The 11537-nt window shown below is 37.1% G+C and overlaps 1 protein-coding gene across 2 annotated transcripts in view; it reads left to right on the top strand.

The window, feature by feature from the left end:
- The window catches only part of LOC111088102 (BAI1-associated protein 3-like), a 96912-nt gene extending 90422 nt beyond the window's left edge, over positions 1-6490 (top strand). For both annotated transcript variants that reach the window (XM_022397081.1, XM_022397080.1), the window contains 3 exons: positions 323-469; positions 4350-4487; positions 6237-6490. In XM_022397081.1, the coding sequence (XP_022252789.1) occupies positions 323-469; positions 4350-4487; positions 6237-6296 (345 nt within the window). In that variant the 3' untranslated portion in view covers positions 6297-6490. The remainder of the gene's footprint in view (positions 1-322; positions 470-4349; positions 4488-6236) is intronic.
- The last annotated feature ends 5047 nt before the right edge of the window (positions 6491-11537 follow it).

The following is an 11537-nucleotide window of genomic DNA, read 5'->3' as shown; positions in this document are numbered from 1 at the left end:
TGAAAGGGCGAGCATGTTTGGTGGGACGGGGATTCGAACCCGCGACCCTCAGATTGCGAGTCGAGTGCCCTAACCACCTGGCCATGTCGGGCCTCGAGGTCACTTATAGTACGAACGTGAATTGTATTTTACATTATCCGAGCTTATATAAATAAATCATTATTTTATTTATAGATGTCTGAAACGATAACTTTAACACGTTGTGTCTAACAAACAGTTCTAAATTAAGTTTTTATTTCAAACATAACCTGCATTAAATGTTGAACAATTTTTCTGTTCTTCTCATTATTTTTAAACAAATATTTATTAACACCACCTACAGGCCGTTTTCGAACTATCAGATTATATAGACGAAACCTTGCACAGCATGAACCTATTTCTCGACACTGTGGCCTTCCATAATCTCGCTCGACAAATCTGGGGAGCAGTCATCATCACGATGAAGGATGAAACTGAAGATATTCTTCAAGTACTGTACATCCAAAACTAACTACTTAATTCCTGAAATCTAAATAATTACTACTTTTTTTACTGTCTTAACTTCACGTAAGGTCTATACTGTTTCTTGAAATGTGAGTTTATCCACTGGCAGATATTCGTTAAGAAAGAGTCGGTACTATATTTATAAAATTAGCTTCTTAACTGGTAAATTAAAGATAAGATCAACTGGTAAACATTAAGAATACCGGAGAAGGGTATATGTTGAGAACGTACATAAGTATTTGTGTGTGTGTGTGTATTATACAAAAATAATAATAACTAAATAAACTACCATCGTACGTAATTGGCTGACTTTATACTCAAGTGATTTTTTGTTTCCATAATTAATTTCATTCTTATCGTTTTTCTCCACAAAATGGTGTTCCTTAAACACATGTGAAGTTCTCACCCCCCCCCCAAAAAAAAGAAGGAAATTGGAGTTCTTGAAAACGGCTCAAATTACTATGATTTTATGTATAGAACCTGTATATCTGTAAGTCTCTTATTTTATTGATGGCCTAACACTGGTGTTTATTACAGTATTATTTCTCGTTTCCAAAAGGTTTGAACTATGAATTTGCCATGATTTTAGTTACTGTTAAACAGTGCCATCTATTGACAGCTTCTGTTAACAATTCTCCAATTTCTTTGTCTTATTGTTATAAACTGTCAGAATATTGCAATAAAATTGAATAAATGTTTTTGATGTGTATTTCAAGAAACATATATACACTTCCAGCTATCGTAAAAAGTTGTGTTTGTGTCCGAGCATTACTTATCATCGAATATCTGATATTAATATCCCCTCTACATTTTATGACAGGAAACAAAAACAGTTACCCATATTTTAAAAACTAGGTTTTCTGTGCGCCATTTTAATAGGTAATAAAATGTGTCTAGAATTTTTTAGACTAATGTTTCGCATGATCACGACGGGACTTGACTGCCTGTTACTTCTATTCCTCTGTTCCTTTGGAATTTTTTTCAGATTAGCGCATTATGATCAGCTTTCATTACATTTTTGTGAACTTGTGTTATTTTCACTTTGATCACTCTTTGCTCATACTTCAAAAAAAAAAAACATCAGTTTATAAAACGTGTTCCAGTACCAAATATGAACGCATCGTGTTTATTATAGTAAACCACGTAGCTCCATTATTTTCAATTTTTTATCCTGTGTACCTGATGGTAGTTTGTTTGTTTGCTTGTTTTTTTTAATTTCGCACAAAGCTACACGAGGGCTATCTGCGCTAGCCGTCCCTAATTTAGCAGTGTAAGACTAGAGGGAAGTTAGCTGGTCATCACCACCCACCGCCAACTCTTGGGCTACTCTTTTACTAACGAATAGTGGAATTGACCGTCACGTTATAACGCCCACACGGCTGAAAGGGCGAGCATGTTTGGTAGGACGGGGATTCGAACCCGCAGATTGCGAGTCGAGCTCCTCAACCACTTGGCCATGCCGGGCCCCCTGATTGTAGACACACGAAATAAAATTCGTAAAAAGTGTGTGATTATCTTATATCATTTCTGTGGTGTGATGACAGCATCGTGACTGAATATATGAGCTTAATCCTATACGTACCTTAATCGTTCTTCCAAAGAATAATATTGCAAGTTTCGTGCTGCCTTTGTAACTAGTTGATGAAACCGATAGCTATAATTATGTGCTACTACCTGTCAAGGTGATTTTTCACTAAATGCAAAAGATGGCGATATTTATCTCTGACTCCACATCTTGACATGAACTTCGGCTTCAAATGGTCCCTTGGATTTGATTTTCTTCTTATTTCTTTCTTTCGTTTTTTAAATTTCATGACGTCCTTAATTTTGAAATGATAGACTAAAGAGAAGGCAGCTAGGCAACATCACCCACCGCCAACGTTTGGGCTACTCTTTACTAACGAATAGCAGAATTGACCGTCAAATGATAACGCCCCCCACGACTAAAAGTACCCGCAGATGTTCTGAGATGGGATTCGAACCCGAGGCTCTAAGATTGCGAGTCGAGTGCCCTAACAACCAGGCTATACCGGGACTCCTTAGTGTTGAATCGGTGGACTTAACATGTGTGGACGAACATGATTGCTGTAATTCTAGTTTCCTGAGCTATCTTTCTCGTGAAACCAGACGATAATTTCGAGGTGTGGTTGGATTCCATTTCTCGTTTATTATCTTGTTTGCGATTCTTACAGGAAATGTGTCCAGTTTCATTGCAATGGCTTTTTGGACGGGGGCGTTCCCTTTCATAAATCAGCCTTCTCCCTGATGAGAACGTTGCTATAGGTTGAAGTGTGTTTCGGAGCTCTTTATTTTATAAATGCTCCCTTCCTCGAATTGCTGAGCCCTTTACAGAAAGAGGTTTAATATATCTCTAGCCCTAACTTTATTCCCTGCGACAATGCAGTGATAAGCGGTCGAGAATATACAAAGTTTTCAAATACATCGTCGTCAGGGTTAATAACCTATATGACCACTTACTTCTAATAACTGGTATTCTTTTCTTTACAACTAAATACTAATTACTAACTAGTTTTTTTTTTCATCCTAAGTTTCTGTTGAAAATTTTCTTCCGTTTTCAGAAAAGTCCTCAGAAGGGCTGTTTCTGTGTTAGTAATAGCCAGGATTCGATCCTGGGTCTTCTTCAGGGAAGTCCTCAGAAGGGCTGTTTCTGTGTTAGTAATAGCCAGGATTAGATCCTGGGTCTTCTTCAGAGAAGTCCTCAGAAGGGCTGTTTCTATGTTAGTAATAGTCAGGATTAGATCCTGGGTCTTCTTCAGGGAAGTGCTAAGAAGGGCTGTTTCTATGTTAGTAATAGCCAGGATTAGATCCTGGGTCTTCTTCAGGGAAGTGCTAAGAAGGGCTGTTTCTATGTTAGTAATAGCCAGGATTCGATCCTGGGTCTTCTTCAGGGAAGTTCTAAGAAGGGCTGTTTCTATGTTAGTAATAGCCAGGATTAGATCCTGGGTCCTCTTGATGGAAGGCTGGTGCATTATCCACTTCCAAAAACAAGTTGGCATTAACGGATAGCAGGCTGTATCAACTAATGAATTGTCGTTATTAATAAGTAAATAAATGTGACTTTGAAAACTTGGCGCATCTCTCATGTCCGCTTGCGAAATGAGGCCTAACTAAAGATAATCACACCAGTCTGTTTGTATAGATAAATAAACGTACACTTTATTTCATTTCTACTAGGCCTGGCACTCGACTAGCAATCTACGAGTCACAGGATTGAATCCCGTCCCAATATACTCGCACTTTCAGAATTAAAATTTGACTGTCAATCCCGCTATTCGTTGGTAAAAAGAGTAACCCAAGAGATGGCGGTGGATGGCATCAACAAGCTGCCTTCCCTCTACTCCATCACTTCAAATATAGTTTGTTTGTTTTTTGAATATCGCGCAAAGCTACACGAGGGCTATCTGCGCTAGCCATCCCTAATTTAGCAGTGCAAAACTAGAGGGAAGGCATCTACTCAGCATCACCCACCGCCAACTCTTGGGCTACTCTTCTCCAACGAAGAGTGGGATTGACCGTCACATTATAACGCCCCCACGGCTGAAAGGGCGAGCATGTTTGGTGGGGACTGGGTTCCGAACCCGCAGATTTCGAGTCGAGCTTCCTAACCACCTGGCCATGCCGGACCAGACAAATATAGATATCAAATGTAGATATCCTTCGAGTAACTTTGCGCGATATTCAACGAACAAACTTTCAATCAGCTTGATATTTTGGAGTATATAAAATTCATTTAACTTATAGAGGTGTTCCTAGAACGCTGGTAAAGAATCTTGTTGATATATATATATATATGAAAGATATCTGCGAAGCCTTAATGTTTTTAACAACATATTTTCATAATGCAGGAACAGATTTGCTGTCGACGAAAACGACCACTTAAAATCAAAGGTTTCATCACTGCCTTGAAACAGATGGAGCAGATATTTCACGGGGACGGTAAAGGTCTTTCTGTGAACGAGATTACGAACACTCGGCACTATAAAGTAAACGCCTTAAAATAAAATAATCTGTACAGTTTATTAGTATAATTATATGCTTACAAAAGAAACTTTCTACTTTGTTCCTAGTCTATAGAGGGGGGAAGTCACGGGTAATTTCCATTATTCGTGTTGATGAGCATATTTTATGTTTGTCTGTCTACTCCATGAAATCTAGGATATTCGGTTGTTGTTGTTGTTGTTTTGTGTGTGTGTGGGTATATACTTCAATAGTAAATGTTATAACCGGGGGTATATATTTCAATAGTACATGTTATAAACCGGGGGGTATATACATCAATAGTAAAATGTTATAACCTCGTTCAGCAGTAGTATTTTGTCAAGTTTCATTCTACACGAAACAAATTTAGTATAATTTTTTTTCTTTGTGTTGTTAAGCATAAAGCTACAAAATGGGCTATCTGTGCTCTACGTACCACGGGTATCGAAACCCGAATTTTAGTATTATAAACCCCAGGTTTACCGCTGAGCCACCAAGGGGACCATTATTAAGAGCACACGTAATTAAAAAAATCGAGTTTCAATATTAAAATTAGTCCGAAATTTTTAAGTGTCTTCAGGATTTCTATTGTTTAATAGTTAAAACTAGGTATTAAGACACTTAATGTAATCACTAAATAAATTAGACGACAAATTATTAACGAAAATCATAACGCTTCAAATATCCGATTTTCTCACGTTAGTTGGCATTGATTTAAAACACATTTTTAGATAACACATCGAACACCTTTCCAACTATCTCAACATTTAAAATATATAAAAATTATCATTAGATACTTAATAAGTCAAGGCCTGGCATGGTTAGGTGGTTAGGGCGCTTGACTCGCAATCTGCGGGTCACGGGTTCGACTTCTCATCCTATCAAACATGCTCGCCCTTTCAGTTGTTGGGGCGTTATAATGTGACAGTCAATCCCACTATTCGTTGGTAAAAGAGTAGCCCAAGAGTTGGCGGTGGGTGGTGATGACTAGCTGCCTTCCCTCTAGTCTTTGACTGCTAAATTGGGGACGGGTAGCGCAGATAGCCCTAATGTAGCTTTGCGCGAAATTCAAAACAAACTAAACCGTAAAAATTACGTTAATATGGCTAGAAACAAGCTTGCCCAGCTGTAATTTAGGGTAAAAATATTTTTCGCTCTCACATCATTACAAATGGGATGTAGCCATGTTTGTTTATTTTATTTTGTTATTATGTATTTATTTAAGACATTACGTTTTGGACAAAGTTATTTTGTTTAAACGTTCTATATTTACTCACGAATGATCTTAGAGTATATATATGTCTCATGCAATAATGGTGGTTTTTACTAATAGTCACCAAAATGGCGCTTGCCATTGTTTTCCAGATAATATAAATATGTTAATTTATAATACTGGAGGAATAAAAATGAACTCATTTTAACTATTTGGTCACTAAATAGTTATATCTCAATGTTAGATATTACTCATAAATATTGCTTTAAATATAAATTGTTTATAATAAAAAAAGCGCCCCCTTTACAGAAAAAACTTTTTGTTGAACTACACAAGATGGCAATTTATATCTCAGTGATAAGTCAGTAGGCTTATAACGCTATAAACTTAACAACGAACAAAGCTATTTGCAGAATAGCTTTTCCAACTGTTAGCACTATTACTCTAACCTGCTTGAGTGATATAAGTACAAAATATGTTCGGGTTATCTCAAGTGAACTATAAGTTATAAGCCCCACCAGTTTGTTCTTCTAATTTACAGGATCTGAGTGAAGATCTAACGAACTTCTTGCTATTGAGTGGTGAGACCGGAGATTCGTGACAGATACGAAAATCCTGTTTGTTTTCACGCTTTTCACCAATCAGAAAAAAAAACGCAAATATATATATATATACATATGTCTCATCTTTCTACATCAGTACCAAATCTGAAATAAAGGTGTCTCCGAGGCGTAAAGAAAATCAGAAAATATTTGGGTAACAATATTTTGTAAAATTTATAAGATTAGATGCAATAAAAATCAATCCCGTTGGATAAGTGTGAGTGTGAATCCGTTGATGCGGTTTAATCGCATTATTTATGAATTTTTTTATTAAAATAAAATAACATTCTTCGCTATAAACAATATAGAAATAAATGTATTAAAAGTTCGGTAATAATCGGTCCTTTAAAATGTATTCAAATATAAAAGTGTTGTTCAGATTTTCGGTCGAAGTTCTGATGAAATTCGTGAAGTTACGAACAGTCTGGCCCGGCATGGCCAGGTGGTTAGGACGCTCGACTCTCAATCTGTGGGTCGCGGGTTCGAAACCCCGTCCCACCAAACATGCTCGCCCTTTCAGCCGTGGGAGCGTTATAATGTTACGGTCAATCCCACTATTCATTAGTAAAAGAGTAGCCCAAGAGTTGGCGGTGGGTGGTGATGACCAGCTAACTTCCCTCTAGTCTTACACTGCTAAATTAGGGACGGCTAGCGCAGATAGCCCTCGTGTAGCTTTGCGCGAAACTCAAAACAAACAAACAAGCGAACAGTCTAACTATGATCTCAACTTGTCGTTAAGGTGCTGGTAGGATTAACACTGGAAATCGTCTCTTTTAGTTGCTTTGGTTGTTGTAGTTAAGCTCAAAGCTACACAATGTGCTGCCCCCCAGTGGCACAGCGGCATGTCTGCGGACTTACAACACTAGAAACCGGGTGTCGATACCTGTGGTGGGCAGAGCACAAATAGCCCATTGTGTAGCATTGTGATACTTAACAAACACAATGTGCTATCTGTGCTTTGCCCACCACGGGTATCGAAACCCGATTTTTAGCGTCGTAAAATCGCCAATTGATTTCAAGCCTTACTCAATTCGAAGATTTATCAAACAGCTTTGTTTCGTTTGTTGTTATTTTTTTATGAAAGTTGGACAACCAAAAGGTCGGTTGTTTTTGAATTTCGCGCAAAGCTACACGAGGGCTATCTGCTCTAGCCGTTCCTAATTTAGCAGTGTAAGACTAGAGGGAAAACAGCTAGTCATCACCACCCATCGCCAACTCTTGGGCTACTATTTTACCAACGAATAGTGGGATTGACCGTACCTTTATAACGCCCCCACGGCTGAAAGGGCGAGAAAGTGGGGCTCTAATTTTTCAAAACTTTTGTACAAATTCTACCATTTTTTTTCCTGCGGGTATATACTGTTAACACCACAAAATGGGGCTCTAATTTTTCAAAACATTTGTACAAATTCTACAGTTTTTTTCCTGCGGGTATATACTGTTAACACCACAAAGTGGGGCTCTAATTTTTCAAAACATTTGTACAAATTCTACATTTTTTTTCCTGCGGGTATATACTGTTAACACCACGAAGTGGGGTGACGTTTCGTTCTCATAATTCAAAACCTTGTGAGTCAAAGGAAAAGAGGATGGACGGCCTGTACTCTTGGATAGAGCATTGTCCCCATTAACTAAAAGTCCTATGTTCATTTTTGTTTCACTTGTTGGCTTTTTGAACCATGATAATGCTTGTTAGAAGGATTACTTTCGTTGTTTCGTGTTAAAAGATTGTTGATACACACCAAAGAGCGTAGTGTTGCCGGAGTACACGTGAAGTTGGAGCTAAATCACGACACCTCAAAAATTAGAAATATGTGTGTAAAAAAAGAGTTATTCGATTTACACCTGAAATTATGTGTCTTTCATAACCAAAGGTCGTTTTTTTTTTAGCTATTCGTGTTAGCAGGATAGGATGTACGCAGGGTATTATAAAAATCAAGACATGCGATTTTAAAGCTTGTTTTAATGTTAGTGATTTCTATTTGGTACCCAGTTGTTGTTGTTTCTTTGCCTTACTGCTTAATTTAAGGAAAGTTTAATTGTATATTTTATTTATTTAAAATTGACTCAAAAAATTGTAATTAACCTTTGAAATCTTTACCTTTATGGTGACGTCACATGTCTGACAAATCTTGGCAATACTCCAGCATTATACGATTTAGCACTGCACCACTGGTACAGACGTAATGTGACGGGCCAGTAGTAACTACACCACTGGTACAGACGTAATGTGACGGGCCAGTACTAACATTCATCTTCGAAGGATCATGGTGGCAATACTCCAGCATTATACGATTTAGCACTACACCACTGGTACAGACGTAATGTGACGGGCCAGTACTAACATTCATCTTCGAAGGATCATGATGGCAATTACTCCAGCATTATACGATTTAGCACTACACCACTGGTAGAGACGTAATGTGACGGGCCAGTACTAACATTCATCTTCGAAGGATCATGATGGCAATTCTCCAGCATTATACGATTTAGCACTACACCACTGGTACAGACGTAATGTGACGGGCCAGCACTAACATTCATCTTCGAAGGATCACGATTAATAAAATATTAAAAACTTGATAATTCCCCGCATATTTCTATTTAGAGCTTATGAGCTTATGACGTAATTTTTATCATGCCCAAGTTCTAGAGATTAACAATTTAGTCAATTCTAATAAGATCAGAAACTATCCAGAGCATATGAAACACTGGTTTTAGGCTTAACGTTTTCTTTTTCAATTGTCGCCTTTCTTGTGTATAGCAAGAATCATTTACGACACACAAACACAAAATGGTTTCCTATGAATCTGTAATTTCACCATCCTTTTAAATAAGTAATATTTTTCATTAAGTATTAGTTCTATATTTGATAATTAACGGATGACAGAAGTATTCAAGTTCAACAGTCTGTTAAATACTAAAAATATATACAACGTTAAATACTTACATGACCGATAAAATTGATTAAAAACAGGGCACAGCCCTAAAAAGAGAAACTGCACGTTTCGGTGGGGTTCTAGACCACATCATCAGGATTGATTGATTAAAGTTAAACACAAAGCTACACAATGGGCTATCTGTGCTCTGCCCACCACGGGTATCGAAACCGCTGAGCCACTGGGGAGGGCCATCATCAGGAACGTCACCGAAACACGTAGAGCCTCTCTTTTTTAATAATTGTACAACGTTGTATACTTTTTATGTTTTACATATTCACAAGTGCCATTTAATTTATTTAGTTAAAAATCTGTTCAATACTGCGCAGAATGAGTTTTTTTTATTTGTTTCTACTTATCATAAATATGGAAATAATATAAAACATTAGAAAATTCTAAACTTCACATAAATACAAAAGTGCTCTTTGCATTGGTAGTGCATAAATTCTTTAACCCAATGGTCGTATACTGGGCCTTCTACATGTTTCTACCACTTCCTTTGTTCCTAAGTGGTGATAGCTTGTACAGCTGTAATGTGAAATCGTAACAGCGTAAATATACACAATATATATAAGTTTTACTGCTTAAAATATTTATACGTATAGCGAAGTAAATTAGATTAACAACACATTTACCGTGTGCACTTATCATATTAACACTAAATATGGTAGGACACTTTAATCATTTATATATATATAAAGCACAAAAATAATCTGTCTGTTTGTCTGTTATCTAACTACTCCTAGGTCGCTTGGCCAATCTCAATCAAACTTTGTGGGATGATAGTTTGGAACAGGAGGCATGTTAATGGGGGTTCATAACCCCTTCACTCCCATTATTGCTGTTATTGAATATTTATTATCTTTGACGTAAGTTAACATTAACTACATTCATAGATGGTGTCACGTCCTTAGAAAAAAAATTATTAAATTTGCTATAAAAAACATACAGTGTGGGGGAAGGGCACACAAACGTCTTATATATTTCAGAGAGTGCGCTAGCACTCTCTCTACGGAGGAATGCAATGAAAAAATGGCCGCCACTGTTGCAATACTATATAAACTCAGTTGAAGTTTCTACTCCAACAACCACCATAAGGCTAATGTGAAGAGCCGTTTTTTGAGTTATACCCACTTTCTACTTTGACATGTGACCTTTCACGTTCGACACATAAGACACTTCTGCGGCCAATGACCATCAATTAATTAATCACGTGAAACACTGTGAGGACATTAAGAGCAGAGTGTTGAAGGCGGGTAACAGAAAGCACACCTACCGCCACCACTTTAGCTGCTAACTCTTCCTACAAAATCACCCTGATCATCAGTTTTATACATATTAAGTTCTTAAAGCTTATACAAAACTTTTTTGGGTGAGTTAATAATAAATACTGTAATAATATGTTATGTCGTAAATATATTGTTTGAAACTTAGAATGTTTGTGTTATTTAATATATCATCCACTGACACATTTTTTTTTTTTAAGTTCATAACCCGGATAAAGTACGGGTAACCTCAGTTTGTAAGTAATAATAATTGAAATATTTATGTTTTGTTGATGGAGGAGTAATATCTGTCGAACTCTTTAAGGATATAAAAGGTTACAAAACAGACGGACAGACAGAAAGATCTCTGTCCTTCAAAATCTGTCACACATCGGAATGATTAAACTTGCGGTTATAATAACCTGTTTGCTTGTGGTTATGCACGTTAATTACCATGCTCAAGCTTAAAGTTCACAACAGTTCAGGAGAAGAGGTCTAAGACGAACCTGACCCTCCCAGATCCATAGAAAGGATCGAAATCCCGAGGCCAACACGTGATCGAGTGGCAATTAATTTCCCTTCTCAACAAAAACAAATTTCCCTCGTTCTACCATAACATAAAACCAATACTTTAAGAAATATTTTTGACCAATGAATAAGCGAGTCCTCTTTGGACATAATACTTAAACGTATTATTTCAACGAGTTGAATATATTATTCAGAAGTTCAAATCATGCTCACCAGTGCTTGGGTTGCAAGGAATTCCGGGTAGTAAAACAAAGGTACGTACATTAAAAGTCATGAGGGCTTTAATATATTATTTAGAGGTTCAAATCATGCTCACCAGTGCTTGGGTTGCAAGGAATTCCGGGTAGTAAAACAAAGGTACGTACATTAAAAGTCATGAGGGCTTTAATATATTATTTAGAGGTTCAAATCATGCTCACCAGTGCTTGGGTTACAAGGAATTCCGGGTAGTAAAACAAAGGTACGTACATTAAAAGTCATGAGGGCTTTAATATATTATTTAGAGGTT

The sequence above is a fragment of the Limulus polyphemus genome, unplaced genomic scaffold (assembly GCF_000517525.1).
Source record: "Limulus polyphemus unplaced genomic scaffold, Limulus_polyphemus-2.1.2 Scaffold3129, whole genome shotgun sequence".
NCBI classification, from domain to species: Eukaryota; Metazoa; Arthropoda; class Merostomata; order Xiphosura; family Limulidae; genus Limulus; species Limulus polyphemus.
Note: the sequence above shows the minus strand (reverse complement) of the source record. Positions and strands in the feature narration are given on the sequence as shown.